Source organism: Mauremys reevesii, linkage group 3 (assembly GCF_016161935.1).
Source record: "Mauremys reevesii isolate NIE-2019 linkage group 3, ASM1616193v1, whole genome shotgun sequence".
Lineage (NCBI taxonomy): Eukaryota > Metazoa > Chordata > Testudines > Geoemydidae > Mauremys > Mauremys reevesii.
The window spans coordinates 97633675-97655608 of NC_052625.1; the positions used below are offsets into that span (position 1 = coordinate 97633675).

The 21934-nt window shown below is 43.6% G+C and overlaps 1 protein-coding gene across 1 annotated transcript in view; it reads right to left on the reverse strand.

The window, feature by feature from the left end:
* Nucleotides 1-1368: 1368 nt before the first annotated feature.
* CCDC170 (coiled-coil domain containing 170) overlaps nt 1369-21934 on the reverse strand; it is a 101754-nt gene continuing 81188 nt past the window's right edge. The window contains 5 exon segments of the mRNA XM_039531940.1: nt 1369-2835; nt 2838-2970; nt 15717-15953; nt 17936-18178; nt 19050-19223. Coding sequence (XP_039387874.1) covers nt 2771-2835; nt 2838-2970; nt 15717-15953; nt 17936-18178; nt 19050-19223 — 852 coding nt within the window. The 3' untranslated portion in view covers nt 1369-2770.

Sequence of the window (21934 nt, forward strand, 5' to 3'; positions counted from 1 at the left end):
GAACTCAGAAGTGCCTGATTCTGCTACTCTTGGTCTCAAAACACAAGAGACTAGACTAACCCTTTCTTTGGACTTGAGATGAAATCCTGCCTCCATTGACGTCACCAGGGGTTTTACTACTGACTTCAAAGGGGCCAGAATTTCACCCTTGGTCTCTTGGTTTGAGCACCCAGGAACTTCCATGCTCTAATCTTTACCGACACTGAATCCTTTTGTGGCCTTTAGCAAGTCGTCTAATTTATCTGCCTCAGTTTCCCCATCTGTAAAACAGAACTAAAAATACACATCTCTTAGGGGTGTTTTGAGGGACTAGTTCTGAAAGTTGAGTGCACTCAACTCCTACTGGGAGTACATTCAACACCTAGTATGATCAGACACTAATTTCTTACTTTATAAACAAACTAAAGCATGTTTCAGTATTTTTAAAGTGTGTGTGTAAGAAACAACAGTTGACGGGGCTTTACACTAGCTAGCAAAGACACTGTCCACCTATGTAATTATGAAACATACAAAAGCACAGGCTGAAACTACTATCAACCTCATCTGAGAATTAGTATACCTGAACGTCCTCTACCTACCTACACACCCCCAAGCAGTTCAGTTTGACCAATAAAATGTTAACCTGTAATGTTATTTTCAATGAAAGAGGTGCCTATATTTCAAGTTTTATTTTATATTTTATTAGTTTTTCCTTTTTATTTGTGAATATTTATCTGCATGTGAACAAACACTTTCACAATAGAAAAGAAAGGAAATTAGTGTTAATCTAAATAATTATAGGAACATATGATTTACCATACCTAATCATACCACTGGCCTGCCAATTTGGTATTCCTCATTCAAAAATAACCAATAACTGACGTTTCAGAGAAAAGCAAAATAAAAAAACTACACTGCATGTAGCCAATTGTGCATTACTTATGTAATCCCTCCTAATCCTGTGCTAAAATCCTTTTTCTAAAAAAAAATTGTAAAGATAATTCATTTTCCTTAAAATATAGATTAATAATTTCAATGACTGGAGTAATGTCTGTTGAAATGCCCCATCTCCTGGAAGCTTGAATTTCTCTCACTACAAGGGCATGTGCCTGTTGTGTGTTTTCTACATGTGTGTGAGATGTACAAATGGGAGAGAGATTATATAAATGAAAGAACATCTGAGTGCTCAACTAAAATAGGATTTACAGTTCAAAAAAACAAAATTAAATTATTTAATTATATAAGACCTTGAAGAGACACTAGTAAAAATCAGTTCTTCAAATTAAAAGCTATTTCTGGACAACAGTGAAGCAATATGTTGACCTAGTCTTTTTTTTTTTAAATGAAGTTTCTTTTTGTCATTAAACTTTTTGATGCATTGAATCAGAATATTTTAAATTACATTTTAATTCAGTAGAGCTAGAATTTGAACTGCTTAAAAAGCAACAGCCAGACAAATACAACAGTTAAGAAAAGATTGCTGCTGCTCTACAAAAGACATCATAACATTTTCTTTTCAGGAAGAAAAGGTAAGATATGATCCCATCAACAATACCTGTGATATTTAAATGACAGGACAGTGTGTGAAGAGATTAATATTGAAGAGACAGAAAATAACTTTAGACCTTTGTTTTGGCAACTCAGTAGTAAAGGAAGATGGGTACTGGAAGAATTGAGTTCTTCATGCCAAAAATGTGGTGCTTTTATGGCATACAAATACAATCAAATTTATCCAAACTAAAACCCCTTCATGAATAAAAATGCACGGAAGGGGAGCTTTGATTTTGAAAGTGGCAGCTGGGCAACCTCCATTCCATTGCATCATTCTTAGCTGAAGGAAAAGCTAAAGGGCCATAGGGTCTGTTTCCCACCTTGATTTTTGTAGCAGTCAAGATCCATTAGAGAGAACATTGCATAATTGTGAGTTGATCTTGGCCATTCCAGGGGTCCCATACTACTGCATGGATATTGGCTAGCTTTGTGCCAGCCACATGCTACTAACCCCTCTACAGTATGTTAATTATGCAAAAGGGAACTTGTTGCAATTACAATGTGTGTTGCATCACAACTTACACTGCTCTGAGGTGGGCGCATGCTGCTTCCTAACTTCATATCCTCTGGCTTTACATCACCCAATTAAGCTGCTAAAGCTCAACTACAGTGGGCACAGAGGGGCTAACAATGATGAGAGCGAGGTATGCGTTGGTTGGGAGATGTAACTGAATAGCTACCTCTCATCTGCCCAACAGAACTTTCACAATCTGGCTGTCCTATGAACCATACAGCAGAGGCATGTCTATAGCCCACATACTGTCTATCCAGCATATAGACCTTGATTACGTACAAACTTTATATTGGGGGTGATATGGCCTGCCTCTTATCAATTACCTATGTGAATTTGTACAGATAACTGTCATTAACAGTAGGAGGAATTACATGTTTGTTCCTGGACAGGGAAACAGACACCTATTAGCTGTATTAAAAATATTGCTTATTAAAAATACTTCCGTGTCTAGAGTGCAAGAAATTAAAATTTAAGTTGGATCCTTTTCTGTATTTTGTTTCACTGTTGGTACAGTGGGTGAAATCCTAGCTCTACTGAAGGCAATTGCTAACCTCCTCTTGACTTCAATGGGGCCATGATTTCACTCCATATGTACATTTAGAAAGAGATGGTTATAGAAATATTTGCTTAAATCACCCACAATCCCCTCAGGACTCAGTGTTGAAAATGAAGAGCAGCATAAGAGCCAGCTGAGTTCTGTCCGGCTGCCTCTCAAAGAGGCACTGTTCAGTGAAGAAGCTGTAAGTGGCTTTGCGAGTGTCCATCTTGCCTCACTGCCACATCTTTGAGGAGACACAGGGAACAAAATGGTGCTGATGAGAATGGATCAACCCCTCGAGACGTGTGATGATTTCATAGTCAGGGAGCGCAAGGCTGGTAACATTAAGGCCCAACATATGCGAGACCACCTCACGGAACTCTGCCAGCTGCAAGAGCAAACAAACAAATCAATCATTCAAACAAAGGGAAGTCTGGAAAAACATTTACACACACACACACACGTACGTACGTAGTACTTGTATCAGGGATTCAAAAATTATGTAATTGCTCCTTACAATTTGAAACTTTTGTCATTGTTCTTCCGCATGATTAGAGATTTTAGTGGACTAAATGGCTGGGGTGATTGGAGACTGGACATAGAGTCTTCACCTCTAGGTTTAATAGCAGAAAAAAAGTCATCCTATGAAGTCTGTTGAGCAGCCTGTGTTTAAAGGCAGGGGTTTTTGGTCCAGTTCCAAGTGGACAGGTGTCCACATGAAAAGTCACCATCAATATTATTGGCAGTCACAGCAGGAAAATTAGGACAACAGCAGCGATGACACTGCATGCACACGGGTGACACATCTACTGAGTAAAAATGGCCCAGGTCTACGTAGTCACTTTTCAGATTAGAACCACACTTTAATAAAAGCTATGAGGCAACATTCAGACACCATCTCTCCCTGATTAGATTTTCTAGCCAAGCTAGTTTAGCACTAAGGGAAAGGAGAAGTATTAGCAGATGTGCCTGAACTTGCAGCTTCTAACTTCCCCATATTGACTGTGGCAGGCTGCAGCCCTCGGCCAGCCTCTCCCAGCTAGTTACCTTTAAATTACCTTTATCCAGCTCCAGCCGCTGGCATCAAAAGTATTTCAAACAAAGTAGAACTCAAAACAGCATCTTTATGATATTGTCCTTTCCACCCAGGCATCTTGGCTTTTACATTCTTCAAATCTTCCTCCACCACTTGCAGGACAAGTCAACCCACCTGTCCTGTCCAGAAGAGGCCAGCAGGTAAACAATCCTTCTCCTGCTAAGATCTCTGCATTATGATGGAAGAGCCAGAGTATATACTGCCCTCCTTCCCAGAACTTGTCCTGATTGGAGAGGATTCTAGTTCCACCCTACACTACTAAGTCATGGTCCCAGACCCTTAAGGAAACAATAATCTGGGTTTTATCCCAGACACCGAATTTTACCCTTAGACCACTTCCTTTCCCCCAGCATCTGCCTCTGCCATTTCCTAGGCCCTCATCTGCTCCAGAACTTCTGGAACCTTATAGGGGCATGTCAACGGTAAGGGCTTGGCTGGACTCAATCCTCACTATTTCTTAAAGGGGACAGAACACCCTGTTACATCACCCATATCTGTCTTTGAATAGTGAGCTAGGTGGTTTTGCTGTTGGGATACTAGATGAATTTCTGTCATCATGGGCAAATGAGAGAGCCCCCCCACAACACAATTAAAAGAGAGAGTAAGAGAGAGAAAGCCTTCTCCTCCACAATTTCTAAATGGTTTTTATTTATATTACCAGCAGTACACAGAGGTCCCAACCAAGATCAAGGCCCCATTGTGCTAGAAAGGGTACAAACACAGAGTAAGCTATACTCAGGCCCTGAAGAGCTCACAATCTAAACCCCCTTAACTCACTGACAATTAAGCTGTAAAATAGAGTAGAAACAAAAAACAAATACACTCCCAAAATACGCAGGTTACCCCTCCCCCCCCAAATGGAATCCAGAACATTAAGGTTATTATAGCATACCTAAACCAAATTCAAATTAAGAAAAAACAAATGCAAAGGCCAGGTCCTGAAGACTTTAGTCAGGCAAAGTCTCACTGCAGTCAACAACAGCTTGCGTAACTACAGACCGAGTGAAAACCGAGTACAAACCTTCAGGATTTACAGCTAAGTTCAGAAAAATAAATAAATCAAATAATCATAAAGTACTGAGGGATCTTAAGGATTCAGACTGGTAATATCTGTCCTAAATTAGGTCCAAAAGTTGAGAGAGGAAGGTTATAATAGTAGGCTAAACAAATGCAGCACTGAAGGGGCCTCGTATTTCAAAGTGTTCTTCCCAGGGACTTCAGAGCCAAGCCCGGAGGCTATAACTCAGAAGCTGCGGTGGAATGCTGGAGCAGCATGGTGGAGAGTTAGCTGGATTTTTTTTAAAGGGCTCGCTCAAGGTTGGCTCCAATAGGCCGCTAAGCTGGCATTTGTCAACCAGGGCCTCAAACATGTTTTTAAAAAAAGTCTGGAGCACCCATGTAGTCCTCTAGCTCTTGGATCCATGAGCCAGTCGGCCAGGGAGCATCCAGCAAGAGTAGCTCCTCATGTTCCTCCTTTCCTTCCCCTCTAACATCCTCAAAGCTCCTGATCAGATTCATTCCTTTCTGTAGAAGAAAACTAGAAGAGGCTCCTCTTGCATCCTACTTTGGCCAAGAGGATTCACTCAAGAGCCACATGGGAAACTCTCTTCTCCCATAGGATAAATATGATGCCTCAACAGCACTTCCAGTCCAAGCTGACCAACATGCTCAAGATTGAGCTTGGTGCATGTTTGTTGTTCTCTGTATCGTAGCTGAAATCTGTTTTTCAACCTTTCCTTGAGTTGAAGTAACAGCCTTTATTTTTCAAATCTTGCCTTCATTTTTCGGGAGTCAATTCCACTGTAATAAGCCAGTTAAGGGACATGTGAGTATGCATGGTTTAGCACTGCTAAATGCCAGAATGAAGGGAAGCCACAAACTCTCAAGGTATGTCTACATTGCCATGCATGCAAGCCACAGAATTGCTGACACATGCCAGCCATAAGTGTTTTATTGTAGCATAAACATACCCTCAGACTACTACTCTGCTTGATTTCAGCCAGTGGAAGATGCATATAAAAGGATATATAGAAATCTCATTATTTCCTTTCTTGTCATGAAGGAAAGTTACTGGCATAAATGGCGACATTTAAGGAACTGTAAACATTTTAGGAATTTGGAATACTCACATACTTAGTATCTACTCCACCCTTCTGTACACACTATATCCATCATTTTCTTGGCCATCCTCTCATTCTTCCCCTGCAAACTTCATACTTATATCGTTTCAATCTCCTCCTTACAGCTTATCTGATATCACACACTTTGGTCTCGCTCCTGATGACATCATTCCACATATGTGCCCAAAAGGTCACCTCCTCACTGCCCTCAAATATATCATTACAATGGCTTTAAGTCTTCTCAAGTGCCTCTCTTTGGTCACCCATGTCTGTGATCCATACAGAAAAGTTGGACTTACCATGTTTTGTATAGTTGTCCCTTAAATAACCTGAGTAACTGTTTATCATAAATCACTCCCACTTATCTTGCTCCAGACTTCTCCTGCACTCAGCAGCCTTGCTTGCAGTTCTGTCAATTTCTTCATTTGCTGCTAACAAATCATGAAGGTACTTAACCAGAAACCTTTAACATTCATCTGTCTTGGTTCTGTGCAAGTCAACTACATGACTTCAGCCCTTGTTTTACTCATTTTGAGGCCATACTTTGTTAGTTCCCTGTTCCAAGTATTGATTGTCTGGATCAAATCTTCCTATCAGCCATTAGCGCAATATCAGAACAGATCAACTTCATACTACCTATGAAGTCTGTCACAATTATGAATACTAACAGACTAAGCACTGAACCCTGGTAGAGCCCAACCTTCACCTTGAAACCCTCCATTACCCAAAGGGCATCTGCTCTTTTTCATCATGGAACCATCATAAAAACCCATCACTATCTGGACAAGATCCTCTGTTATCCCACAGAATCATAGCAGAAGTCACCTAGGTAGTATGTTGAATGCTTTTTCCAAATTGAGGAAAGCCCAAGTGTACTTGATGTTTCCCTCCAACTTCTTTACCACTATTTGTTTAGCAATGCACATACCATCTGTTGTTCCTTTTCTAAAACCAAAATTACGCCTTTCTTAAAACGGGTTCCACTATTTGGCAAATGCGGCTATGATTCTCTCCGTTTCATGCAGTGAGAAAGCTTAATTCCTTGGTACACCTCCACCCCGATATAACGCGGTCCTCGGGAGACAAAAAAATTTCACCGTGTTATAGGTGAGACCGTGTTATATCAAACTTGCTTTGCCCCCCCCATTCCTTGTTCCCTGTCCGCCTCCTCCAGAGACACCTGTCCCTAATCACCCCCAGGACCCCAACTCCTACCCAACTCCCCTGTCCTGACTGCTCCAACCCCTATACACCCTCCCCACCCTCTGACAGGCACTCACCGGCAGCAGAGCATCCCGGCCCCAGCACGCTCCACTCCGCCACCTCCCACCCACGGTGCTCCGCTGCGTGCCGTCGGTGACTGCGGAGAGATTGGGGAAAGGATGCCCCCCCGCACTCACCTGTGACGGGAAGCAGAGCGACATTGCCCCAGCCTGCTGCGCTTTCCTTGCCCGGCCCCAGCCGTGTTACTGGGGGGCAGCTGGGGAAAAGTCCTGCACTAACCTGCGGCCGGAAGCAGAGCGCCATGGCTGGGAGCTGGCGGAGTAGAGCACTCTGGGACTGCGGCACCCCCAAAAGTGCCCTCCCACAGCTCCTGCCCCCCAGACCCTGGGGGGGAGACCCTGACCATCCCCTAGACCCTCTGCCCCTTATTGAAACCATCGGCCCCGGCCCGGCACCCTTAACACGCTGCTCAGAGCAGCGTATCAGAGCTTTATCGCCTTGTATGCGAACCTGCGTTATATTGGGTCACGTTATATCGGGGTAGAGGTGTACTTTGAACAGTCGTGTATCTCACCTTTTGTTTGTACATCAGTACCAGTATGGACGTTCTCCATTCTCTTGCCATTTTCTTCTCTTTTTAAACTGAGCACAGGACTCACCTGAGCCAGCATACACCAATCTCTCTCAAGTCTCTGCCATGACTTTGTCTAAATCTGTTGCTTTTCTGGATGCAATCTTCAGTAGTGCAGCCTTAACGTTTGCCTCTGACAAGTCAATAGATATTCAGTGTAACTGTAGTTGTGTTGGTCACAGGATATTAGACAGACAAGGAGGGTGAGGTAATATCTTTGACTGGACCAACTTCAAAAGCTTTTCTCTCTCACCTCCTGAAGTTGGTCCAATCAAAGATATTACCTCACCCGCCTTGTCTCAGGTCAATAGATAAATACTAAGAAAATCAGCTTTCCTGCTAATGAATTGTAGCAAGAAAACAGGAAAATCTGTTTGTTCAAGAAAGAGGTGAAAAGAGAGCTGACTGTCCAGCAGAGCAAAATACATTATAATAAGCTGACCAAAGAGCAACATTGCTCCCCTTGCAAAAGTGCTGAACAAGAGACATTGATTTTTATTCAGACTATTTTAACAAAGTGACAGGTCAAACAAAAGCAACGTAAGGAGCAGTGCAAATATACGTCTACCTCAATATAACGCTGTCCTTGGGAGCCAAAAAAAAATCTTACCGCGTTATAGGTGAAACCGTATTATATTGAACTTGCTTTGATTCACCAGAGTGCGCAGCTCCGCCCCACCGGAACACTGCTTTACCGCATTATATCCAAATTCGTGTTATATCGGGTGGCGTTATATTGAGGTAGCGTTGTATATACTAAAATATTTCCTTAATGCTACAGTATGTCTTGCCTGGAGCAGAACTACACATTTGTGTTCCTAATTTGATGCACTGCTGTATGTGTTTCATGAATATTTATTAAAATTTCGTACTAAAATATTTAGTGACTAGAAAAAAAAACAATGAAAATTCTGCTTCAACTTTGTAAACAATCATCATCATCATGACAAATATCCAAGGGACATGGCTTTGTGGCAAATCAAGCACCACCTGGGTTTATCTCTGACAAGGAGTTTGAGTGGTCTGGCTGTATATTCAGCATATGTGCATCACTGGCAATCCTGTTGTGTCACCAAAACTTTTGGTGGCCACATGCTCTCTGGCCATGTAGCCACAGTCCTTGGGACACACTTCAGAATTCATTGGTTTTCCATTCTTATATGTCCATACCAAGAAAGCTGCCAAAACTGAACTGATGCTGATGGAGGGATTGCTGGATTTGGCTTTGAATATACTCATTTCTGATTTTGCCATGCCACTTGCTATGGAACAGCTGGTGGAGATCACAAGAATCAAAAACGTCAGTCTGCTGTTCTTCAGCTTTCCTCAGTGCCCACATTTCACTTTCATACAAGAGACTTGTATGAAAGTATAACTGGTTGTGATGGGGTGGACTAGGCCCAAAGGCCCCCTGCTGGAGGTTTCAGGGTTCTGCCACACCCATCCCTTTAAAGGAGCAGTGGAGAGGTCCTCCAAGCAGGCTAGAGTAGCTGCAGGGGAAGCAGCCAATCAGGGCCCAGGAGGACCATATAAAAGGAGATGCAGAACAGAGCAGTAGTTAGTTGCTGCATGAAGCAGGAGAAGAATGGACAGCAGGCCTGGCTGCCGAAAGAGCTGCAGGACTAAGGCTGCTGGCAGGGACTGGGGAAGCAAGAGGCTCCTAGCTGGCTGCTAGGGACTCAGTAAGTACTGAGCCTGGGGTGGGCTACAGAAAGATAGCAGCTCCAGGAAGGAAGCCCTGAGGATACAGCCTCATACCAGGGCTGGAACACTTAAAGACTAAAGCCCAAGGAGGGCTACAGAGAGACACCATCAGAGGGGTACTGAGATAGGCCCTATGGACTGTATACCCCAGAAGGGGTTTGTGCTGGCTAATGTGCAGACAGTGTGACTCAGTTAAGTCACTGAAAACCCTCCTGAGCACCAATGAAAGGGATCCAGACCTAAAGAATGCAGACACGCCCAATAAGAAGGGGGCACTCACAAGAGGTGCCAACCCCGTTACACTGGTTCTACAGATCTGTCACTTTGTAGCAAGCTTGATATCATTATGCCCCATAGAGGACACTCAAAGGCCCAAAACATGGCAGCAGCTGCTGCTATAAGAGCATCTGCATCTTTCCGGCATCCTCCTTTGAAAACAATACCACATGGAAAATAAAAGCAAGACTGTTCGGCTGAAATATCAAAAACTGAGACTAGTATTACATATTGTATGAACACACTAGTATTACACAGCGAATGAACTTTCATTTAAGGGTTTCTTCAGATGCAACAAATTCTTTAGACACAACAAAACCTGGCAGGGGTTTTGACCCTTGTGGTCCCTTCTAACCCTATGATTGTATGAGTCTATTATTTCAAACTTATCGCATATATGCAGAGTCCTAAATTTCACTTCATCCAGTAACAATTTTCACTAATAATTAGAGAATAATAATCTCTATATAATCAATATTTCTGATGCAGAAATAAATAAATTCACATTATATTTTCTTTACCCTCAGCCCAAGAAGAAAGTTGAAAAGGGTCTTCAGCCATGGATAATAGGGAGAGCCAAAGGAATCTTACCGCACACAGACCAAAAACTGAACCAAGTGCGGTGACATTTACATTCCTATCAAACATTAAAATATTGCATTTCAGTGCTTGAGCTGAATCAATATCAAAATAAAATATATTTGGAATTTTCTTTGTGGTTGATTGTGTATAAAGGCCATGTAGGGATCTCAACAATTGCTTTGAATGCTCTTTAGACTGATCTTACTAAGATAGATGATATTAGATTTAATAAAATGCAAGTATTATTCTGGAATATGCAGTAATGACAGCTAAAATGGATATGATTTTCTTTTCATAGTGCAAATACAGAGCTCTAAGAGATTACAGGTGCTGAGGGGGGCTGCGCAGCGGTGCATGGCTTAGGATCCCCTTTGGTGCTGGGGGGGTTGGCAGGCTCTCTACCCAGTTCCGCATGTCCCTGCAGCTCCTAGGGGGAGGGGTGGCCAGAGGGGCTCCGTGTGCTGCTCCCACCACAAGAGCCAGCTCCGAGCTCCCCCTGGCCGGGAACCACAGCCAATAGGAGCTGCAGGGGTGGTGCCTGCAGGTGCGCACAGCGCGTGGAGCCCCCTGGCCCCTCCACTTAGGAGCTGCAGGGACATGCCGATGGGAGCTCCCCACCCCAAGGTGAGCACCACCCCTTTGCCCCAACCCCCAGCCCTGAGCCCCCTCCCACACACACAGACTGCTGCTGGCCACTGCAGAAGTCATGGAGGTCACGGAAAGTCACAGAATCTGTGACCATGACAGACACGCAGCCTTACTTATACAGAATATTATCTCAGCACGCTCCCCCACCCTCGAGCTTTGGCCTCTGTTTTCAGTTCAAGCAATATTTTTCTCTATAAATGAACGACTTCCTTCAATATTTATTTTATTATTATACCTGCAGATATATTTTTGCCCTAACTATGCTGCAGCCTCTGTTCCCTCCACACTGGTTCCTAGGCCCAGCCTCCTTGTCCAACCAGTCTCAGTCTTTCCCCCCCCCGCCACCCGTCTCCTTGTCCACTCTCAGTGTTCCCTACCCCCAGCCAACTGGCTCCCAGTCGCCTACCCATTTCCCCTCCCTGGATCTAGTCCCAAGCTCCCCTCCCCACAAGCTCCCAGTTTCTTTGTCCGGCCAACATCAGTCCCAGTTTCTCTCCTCCCTCTCCAGTCCAACCAAACTCCTTGTTGCAATCTACTCTTTTCCCCCTCCCACCAGTCTGATGTTTGTCCCCTCTGCATTCAGATCGGTGGCTTCCTCCTCCACACTGCATGGGTGGCCCAGCAGTAGGAGCAGGGTCACTGGGAGCACAGGAGAGACAGGCTCATATTTCCAGTGCCTGGCCCAGAGCAGCTGAGAGCAGCTATTACAGGAAAAGTCCAGTCTGGGCTGGAGCATGCTCAGTCACTCTGTGGGGATGGTGCATGTGCAGCCCAGTCACAGAGGCAGACATGAGTGGCTCCAATGTGCTCAGTGCGGATGGAATCTTCAGTGATTTTTTAGTTCCTAAAATCTAAGAATTCTCTACTGAGCATATGTGAATTGAGATTTTTTCAAACATGTAACCCTTCATGAAAATCTGCCCAGATTTGGCAGAGACAGCAAAAGGCTTGTTCCTTAACATAAAGGACAACTCCTTGCTAAATTTCAAGTCCCCGTTTCAAAGCATAGGGGCATTACAACTTTTCAAAGACACTGTTGCCAGGATTCTTTTTTGAAAACATGACCAAAACAATCTTTTTACCTAACTTTGTTCCTGGAAATGGGTGAACTGTTTTAGCTGAAATTTTCCCATAAATTTCAGCCCAGATGGTTAAAGTTTGGCAATGTAATAGGCAACTCAAAACGGTCTTATAATGGGAAGTGTTGGGAAACCTCAATAATTGCCCCACCTGTAATAATCAAACACAAGCAATATGTAGTAGCAATAGATGCACATATGTGATATGCAACAATGCAGTTGGTGGCTTTAATTTTGCACCTTCCAATGACCTCTCCACTCTCATTCTGGATTCCAAGATAACAGTATAAAGCATTTATTTATATCTAAACCTTGGAGGTTCATGAAGTATCAGATCTTAATGTCACAAGAGCCTGATACCAGGACTCACGCAGCCAAAGGTTCCTCAGGTGAGCCTGGGTCTAGCTGCTTCAACCTTCAGATGATAGCTTAAATGAGCCAAGCAGGGCTATGGAAGAACTGTCTGATTGGCTGGCTGGACCAAATTGGCTGAAAGGAACCAACAGGTCTGCATTTATGCTCAGCAGTGGATCGCTGGCTGCTCAACACTTACACCCACAGCTGTGATCATCCTGGCCTGCCTTTTTCCTGTCCTCTCCAGTCTGCCCCAGCCCTACTTTTTTGCCTTGCTTCTGACTCTGGCTGTGACTCCTGGCTCTGGTGATGATCTTTGGCTTGATTCCTGGATCCTAACTCCAGCTTTGGCCTGTGGTTCCTGACTCCTGTCTCCAGCTCTAACGACTAGGTCAGACTGCCCAGGTCCTGATCCTGACAGTTTGAGCAACCCCCCGCCCCAAAAAGAGAGGACTTTGTTCAGCTTTTGGGATGGCCCCCCCCTAAAGCCAATGTCTCTTTACTGGAGTTAGTGCGCACCCTGCTGAATCTATAGCGCTAGATCGATGCCTGGCAGGCGCAGAATGCAGGCTGCAGGCCATTAGTGCCATTAGTGATTCAGACCCATCGAGAACCAAAGTTTCCAATGCCTGACAAGCTTGATGGTGGACCACAGAAAATTCCGTCAGTTCTTAAATCAGTGCCACCTCTTGTTCCTGCTGTACCTACAGTCGTTTTCCAACATTTGAACCAGGGTGGGACTTAGCCTGCTGTCCAGGGAACCGCTGGTCTGAGCTTCCCCACTGCCTGAGAAATCCAGTCCCCTAATTGAGTCAGTTCAAGGAGTTTGCCCAAGCCATGTCAGTGATCTTCAACCATCCAAATCACAAGCACATAGCAGAATCCAAGTTCCAGATCCTCATGCAGGGATGCTGGCCAGTTGCTAACGATGCTGAAGATTTTCAGTGCCTGGTGACACAAAATGGAACAAGGTGCTACCACTTCTGGCTTCGTCTAAAGAATGAAATCAAGGATGAGTTGGCGTGGCTAGAACCCCCCAGCTTGTCCAGGCTCATTTATCAACCTGTCCATCGAGATTATCAATCGCTTATCAGAACGCCACCAAGAAAGAAGAATGGCTTCTCAACCCACACCCAACTTAACAGCTCCAGCCAGTCAACATCCAGCACCCACCCTACAGCCTGAACTCATGCAGGTTGATATGGCCCAGACCCACTCCGAAGCAGAGAAGGCCTGACATTAGGCATCAGGTGTCTGTCTCTACTGTGAGGAATCTGGGCACTTAGCCTCGACTTGCCCCACAAAGACCCGTTCTGCATCTTCATCAGGAAATGCCAAGTCCCACTCCCCACATCTGTCCACCATACCTCATCAGAGCCCAACTCAGCTTCTGCTCAGTCCACGGCATTCTGTCACATCTGAGGCCAGCTTGAAAGCACTGATTGACTATGGCATCTCCAGTAGTTTTATGGACTTGGTCTTCATTTGAATGCAGTGAATCCCAACTCATAAGGCCTTAGCTGATCTAAGAGAATCCACTGACAGATCACTCCTCATCAGGTCCCATCATGCATGATACTGCATGCTTAGAACTCAAGTCTTCAGGGCCATCGCAAAACTCTTCCGTTTCCACAATTTGCCTACTGCTCCTGACACAAGGTTTTAAATTCCTGGTAGAACTCCTTACCTCATCAGCATACCACCCACAGATCCCACCAATGGACAGACCAAACCAGATCTTAGAGCAGTACATCTAGTGCTTCCTGAATTATGACCAGCATAATAAGGTCTCCCTGCTGCCTTATGCAGAGTTGGCCTACAACAGTTCGATCTAGGCCTCCCCCTTACAGAGCCCATTCTATGCCAATTGCAACTTCCATCCCTGCTTTCATGCAGCATTGACCACAGACTCCCTGGCCACCCACCTGCAACAAGAACTTATTGAACATCTGGAAGCCACCAAAGTAACCTACAAGCATTATGACAACAGCAGCTGCCAGGATGCACCAAACATTAGTGTCAGGGACAGGGTCTTTATATCATCTCAGAATCTGAAAACAACCAAAGCATCAGCTAAGTTGGCTCATGAATACTTAGGCCCATTCGATATTCTTGAGCAGGTCAACCTGGTGACACTCAAGCTTCAATGACCACAGTCAATGAAGACCTATCCAGTGTTCCAAGTCTCTCTCTTAAAACCTTACCTATATAACCCTTTCTTTGGTCAATCCAATCCACTGCTGCTGCCCATAACAGTCCCTGGAGAAGAAGAGTACCCTGTCTGTCTGACAGATTCTTGACTCCAAGCAAGTTTAATTGCTTGGTGGACTAGGATGACTATGGTCCTGATGACCAGTCACGGGAACCGGCAGAGAACATTCATGAATCAAGATTAGTATGTGATTTTCATTGGGTCCATCTGAAAGAAGTCCAGGTGAAGGGCCCCAGAAGGTGCTCCTGACAGGGGGTTACTGTCAGGAACTATGGCATTGAGTTCCCTCAACAGAGCCTAGTGCTAGCCAGTTCAGCATTCAGGAAGGTTAATGGGCCCAGCTGGGCTGCAGCAGAATTGCCTGATTGGCTGGCCCACCTAATTGGCCAAAAGGAGACAAAAAGATCTGCATTTAAGCCAGCAGAAGCAGCAGTTTGCTGGCTGCTCAATGCTTACACTCACAACTGCCATCTCTCCTTTGCCTGTTTTCTTCCCAGCCTTGCTCCTGCCTTGTATCCAGTCTTGGCTCCGGCCTTGCTCCGGTTCTGCTCCAATTTGCTTCAGTATTCCCCCAGCTCTACTCCCCTGCCTGGTTTTTTACTCTGGCCATGACCCCTGACTCCAATTAGGCTCTGGCTCTAGTCTTTGGATTGATTTTTGACTTCAGCTTTGGCCAAGGGCTCTGGCTACCAACTCCTATCCCTGGCATTAACCAAGCATTGCTCAGACTCTAACCACTAGGTCAGACTACCCACATCCCAGTCCTGACACCTGGTTTGTTGAAAGAAAAAAAAAAGTTACCTTTGATATATTTTAAAAATATTTTTGAATTTCCCATGAATCTGTCGCCTATACATGGCAAAGTAACTAGGTTTTACTGGCTGATAAATATGAAAAATGGAACCCATAACAAAGAAGTTGGAGTTCTAAAGTATTTTTTAATCTAACTTCTCCAAAACGTGGCATAAACTGAATACTTAGTGTCATACAGTGACACAAAACGTCTTATTTGGCACTCTTTTGGGATGAGTTGCATAACTCTGATGACTTTGCCACTCATGAATAATGCACCCATCCCAAACTCATGTCAGTAAAACCTTAATACTAACATACACACACGTTTTCAGAATGGCAGTATAATTAGTCCAGATACCAAGTTCTCACTTTCCAAATGGCATCTAACAATTATCTATCACATTTATACCTACCTGCCTTTCTCTTTTTGATACCTCTGCCAGGGTTGTTTTAAGCGCCTTCAGTTCACTGGTAACTGCTTCTAGCATACTCCTGGCCCTTTCTTTATCCTCCTTAGCTTCATGCTCCGTAAACTGTAGTTCTGATTTGACACAGATCAGCTGCTTTTCAGCCTTCTCCTTCATCTTTTCCAGCTTGCCTTGAGACTTGTTTAGTTCCTCAATGGTTCTAGTCTGTTCTAGAGTTTTGACCTACAAGATCAATGATAAGAGGACTCTTAAGTTCTTCACATTGCCATTTATGAGTACTGCAGCACTGAGGTCAGTGCTCATGCTGACAGAATGAAGGAGTAAGTTGAAAACAAATGACACAAGAAGCTGAAAGAAGAAAGCGAGCTTTTGGATAAACAGTCAATATCAGGAGCTTTCTTTCATTAAAGGCCTAGAGAGAGGACACAGCATGATTGTGCCAATGAATTTGTATGTCATCGGACAACCGCTGTTAATTGCTAAGGGCCCTATTGTTGACTTTGTGCAACAATACTGTCCAGCAGCAAAACTCCTTCCTAATGCTGACAACCTCACTCATAAGTATCTGAAAGAAAATAACAATGCTTTACAATCTAAACAGATGGAATGAATTGATGGAAATGTGGTGTCTAGGCTGATTTTTTGATGAGTCTCCTCGTGCCTTGGACGGTCTGATTTTTGGCCTTTTGTTTTTTGTTTTCAAAGTGAATAAACCCACATTCTTTTGTGCTGATGTGACATGCATCCCCTCTACTAACACCCATTTTGTTGAGGCAGCAATAACTGACATGTTTGAGATGTACCAACTAACTTGGGATAATGTGGCCACAACTAACACAGATTCTGATTCCTACATGGCTAAGTTTGCACAGGAGATTAAACGCAACCAGTAACTGGAGATGCTACCTATTACCTGTCCTGCTAACCTGATTAACATTGCACTAGCAGCAGCTATTGCTATAGAAGAAATGAAAGAGGTGAAATCATTGGATCATTGGATTTGAGGTCATTTTCAAGCATGCAAACAAGCTGAAGGCTTTGTTTACACAGTGCAGAGCCAGCCGCTGATTACCTACCCGTTATGCCACATTAGTGGATGAGCTTGTACTTCACTGCCTGTTATGTAAATAATGTGTGGATTGTGCTAATGTGTCTCCTAGATCATACTGAATTTCTTGGTTCTAAAGCAGAAACTCTGAAGAGACTGGCAAATAACCAAAATTACAGCCAGATTCTGCCCACCAAGGTAATGTTCATTGTTGAAAACTTGGAATCACTGTGTGACACACACAAAACACTGGAGTTTTCTCTGACTACAACATGATTGCCAATACAGACAATTACCAGATCCTGACAACCAAAATCTCAGATGAATTAAGCATAAAAGTAGCAGGAGAAACATATAGCGAGAAAACCCAGATGCTTCTGGAAATCCTCCTGACCTCGCAACATGAGAGAACCAAAAAAAGCATTCCAAACCTTCAACACAATGCTCAGCGAAAAATGGGAGATGACTGTTGCCAATAATCTGAACCCTAAAGAGTTTGGTGCTGAAGATTCTTTTTGAAATGTCATCTAGGTGTTGTACCCATTCCTCTCAAGGTGAATTTTGCAGCAGGCTATGACCATTATGCTAGAGTGTTTCAATGATTTGCCACTAAAGATGAAATTTCAAATCTGAAAAGGGAATTTACTGCTTACATGAACATGCCTAACCATAACAACGTGAAACTGGATGTGCTGGCTTTTTGGAATAGTCATCAAGACACACTTCCCAACTTCAGCAAAGTGGCACAGCAAGCCCTGGGATCTATTAATACAGAGTGTTTATTTTCAAAATTGGACTACCTCCAAGACAGAATTATGTGAGTGTAGGCAAACCAGGATTTCTTGAAAAATTATTAGCTCAGAGAGACAAAAAAAACCTTTGTACATTTAAAAAAAGTTTTAATTTTACTGTAGTAAAATGTGTATATTATGAACTTTTTTTGGTTTTCTTTTTTCCCCCGTTTTAAAATTATTTTTAACCAATTTCATCCTGGTTTTAATGTTTGGGAAAATACCAAAAAATTCCTGGAATTAATTTTTACAAAAAAAGCTGAAAACATGGAACATTATTCATAATATAAAATGCGCTCCAATTGTATTCAGCCTTTTTCCTCCACTGGTAAACAGAAGCAGTAAAATGTAACCATGTTACTCACTTTCAGTTCACTGGTGTCAGACAGTTTGGCTTTGAGGTCAGTGTTAGAGTCTCTTGCCAGGCCCAGCTCCTTCTGTAACCTCTCCACCTTCTTCTGTAATTTTCTGATGGTGAGGTTGGCGTCATCTCTCTCCACAGCCAGAGCTGTTCGCACTTGCTTTTCCTCTTCCAGCTGGGATATTTTCTGCCGCAGAAGGTTCATATGCAGCTCTTTGCTCTCAAGCTTTTCTTTCTGAGCTTTCAACTAGTTTTAAGAGAACAAGGGGATTTCAAAAAAAAACAAAAAACAAACATATATCCAAATTTAGCAGCAATCACATGAATGGATTGTCATTGTAAGTTTGGTCCTTCTGAAGCACATTTCTGTAAGTCTGACCTTCTCATTGTTTCCTGCAAAGCTCCATACAACTCTGCCCTGCCTACATAGGTACTTCAGCTCTATCTAATCACCCTACACCTCACCTCTTACTGCTTCTCTTGTCCACCTCCACTGCTCCTTCTATTCTGCTGCTTACATGTAGAACACCGACCCTATCCTATAGGATTACATACTTCGGCATCATGCATAACACCTGAGCTTGCTTTTACAGTTACCAGACGTATGTTATCCTGCAGGTTAGCCTAACAGTGGGTGAAGAGCTCAACCACAGTAGGATGGCTTATAGTATTTGAGCCAAACCACACACACGTAACAGATTTCAATCAATGACATCATAGCTGTGTCTGAAAGTTTAAAATACCAAAAAGATCAAGTATTTACTAAAGTACTAGTTCAGTTTTATTAACTTCAGTGAATGTGATTTGCAGACTGTGCCAACAAAAGGATACTCCTACATTTAAATATTTTTGGTATGCTATAACAGTAGGGGTGTTGTTGTTAGGAGGTGTTCAATTGACCTACTTTTTTATTGTTGTTTTACTATGCAGTTTGGTTGCTCTGGGTTGCAAACATGTTTATCAACTCCTCTTCGGATGACAGACTATCTTTGTATGTTTGTACACAGTGGGGCTTCAATTTTGATTGGGGCCTCTGGCAACTACTTTAATGAAATATAGTAATAATAATGCTCTTCTTTTTAACAGATAGGAGATGAACTCAGCCCTCCTTTACCTACCTTCCTTTGTAGGTTGTGTGCCGTAGTCTTGTTTTCAATCACTGCATCACTTTCCAGTTTGACCAACTGCCCTGCACGGGCCAGAATTGCATCCAGGCTCATATCGAGCCCAATCTCAAATGCAACACTGTCCAGCTTCATTTTAGCTGAAAGTTGTTCCAGAAATTTAAGATACTGAAACAAGAAACGGGTAAGTGGGGAGAGAAGAGGAGTCATTTAGAGCCCTTAAATAATCCAAACTATTTTCCTCTGTGCTGGTAGCCATCTAAGTACAGCCAACAGTCACCATTTCAAAAACATGAAGCTCACACTTAGTATCCTCTTACAGTTAGTACAACTCAGATATTTCTCAAACTGATCTCTCTTTATAGGTATTTGCTAGAAAAGAGTTGAACCTATAGTATTTAGTAGTTTAGTGATACCAGGGATCCTATAAATCTGTTTGCCAGATAAAAACATGAAATTTGTGTTTTTACAGAGAATTTTTAGTTTTTACATTTTGTAAAAAAAATAAAAATGTATACAGTGGAACCCTGATTATCCAGTCTAACTGGGACCAAGGCCGGATTGGATAATCAGGAGAATGGGTGGGGCTCAGGCTGTCAGTATAAAAATTGTAAATATATTCAATAAAATATTGTGTTCAATCGATACCTATCTATATTGTGGCTAGAGACACTAAAGTTCAGCATTTAATCGTGGAAAAACACAGATTTTTATGTTTCTTTTTAATTGGAGAATTTGGGGGCGTTTATCATGGCAAACTCAGATCCCTGGTGATAACCTACCATGATACATGCCAAGCAAAACTGATCTAATAGATAGACTACAAGTCGAATTTGTATTATACTGTCACACATGACATTGCTGTGTAATATTTTGTTTAATTGTTCTGGAATGAGAAATGACATTTTAAATCCAACTAGATTTTGCCCCTAGCTTATACTTTATCTAGGATGAGGTTTGAAACAACATGAATATTTTGTGAGATAACCGTACAAGAATAAAACCAGAGACAGCAGATGTGAGGTCAGGTGTTGGGAGCGAGTACACAGAGGATGTGATGGTGGACTGAGGAGCAGCACAAACAGTACACAGAAGAGATCTACCGATTCAACTATTGGATCTTTCTTAATCTTCTATCCAGTGGCGTAGCCAGGTTCTAACATCAGGGGGAGCGAACACATAAAAAAAGGCGCCACCCGACATATCAAATTACACCTCTACCTCGATATAACATGAATTCGGATATAACGGGACAAAGCAGTGCTCCGGGGGGACAGCCCCTCTCATCTCTCCTGAGGGGGCTGCGCTGCTATCTGTGGCCCCTGGAAGCTGGCAGCACACAGGCACAGTCCCCCGCATAAGAGAGACAGTCAGACAGAGGTGAGCAGGGTCTGTTGGGGGTTCAAATGGGGGAGAGGTGGGTGGGCGGATGCACTGGGAGACTCTCCAATGCAGGACCTAGCCACGCTGGCTCTGTGCATCATGAAGCCACTCGGGGAAAGGAGGAAGCAAGAGAGAGAGGCTGAGGAGTGCCCTTCCCCTCCCAGCTGGGTCTGTGAGTCCCTGATCTCACAGAGTCTCAGTGCTGCAGGCACCCAGCCCCCAGGTACTGGGCTGCAGTGCAAGCTAGAGGGGCTGATACAGAGAAGTCAGGACCAGTCAGAGCACTTCCCATGTCATAATGAAAACTCACTCCTGGAAAGCTGGGTGAGGTAATATTGGGGGGGGGGGGGGGGTAATATATATCAAGGTGGGTGAGGTAATATATTTTATTGGACCAGCTTCTGTTGGTGAGAGAGACAAGCTTTTGAGCTTTAACAGAACTCTTCTTCGGGAAGAAGAAAGAATTCCATGAAATCTCCAAAGCTTGTCTCTCTCTCTCTCACCAACAAAAGTTGCTCCAATAAAAGATATTACCTCACCCACCTTGTGGCTCTAATTTCCTGGGAACAACAGGGCTACACCAACGCAGCATACAAAAATGCAAGATTCACATGAACAGCACAGAGTGACCATCACACCAGGACACTATTTTCATGATTCATCTTAGCATAATGTCATTGTCACACTAAGGCAGTAGCACTATCAGCACAATGAGATAAATATAGCCACATGTGCATGCCAAAAATTCACAGTACAAGCACACTGGGATCCACATAGCAGGATAGTAGTGTCAGTTTAGCTCTCTGTCTCTGAGTCCATCCCCACTAAACTACATCCAAAGTTTCAGCTAAACACAATTGGCACCTGCAAATAGCTGTACTAACAGCAGGATCTATACTGGCACAATAAGAGGAGTTGCATGTCAGGGCACTAATTCCCAATCCCAGTGCAAGGCAATATGGGATCCAGGCACCAGGTCCTTAGAACCAGAATTTGTACTAACAGGAGAGTGGGATGAAATTAGAGAAGTTAAAGAAGGCAACTCCCAAGAAACAAGGCATTGACCAAATGGCTGGGTGGATGTTAAACAACCATCACCAGCCACTGTGTGCAGCAAGTGAATGACAATTAGTAACTTAATGACCACCATCACCAGAGAATTACTCAACCCTGGGACTCACCAATGCCTCCCCCTCCTCCCAACGTGATCACAAGCCCTTCCCTTAGGAGCCAATTCAAGTTTCCCCTGATAGGAGAGGGAAAAATCAGGCTACCTCTCCCTGCCCCCCAACATGGCCACATCACTAATCACAGAATCTCAGGGTTGGAAGGGACCTCAGGAGGTCATCTAGTCCAACCCCCTGCTCAAAGCAGGACCAATTCCCAACTAAATCATCCCAGCCAGGGCTTTGTCAAGCCTGACTTTAAAAACCTCTAAGGAAGGAGATTCCACCACCTCCCTAGGTAACCCATTCCAGTACTTCACCACCCTACTA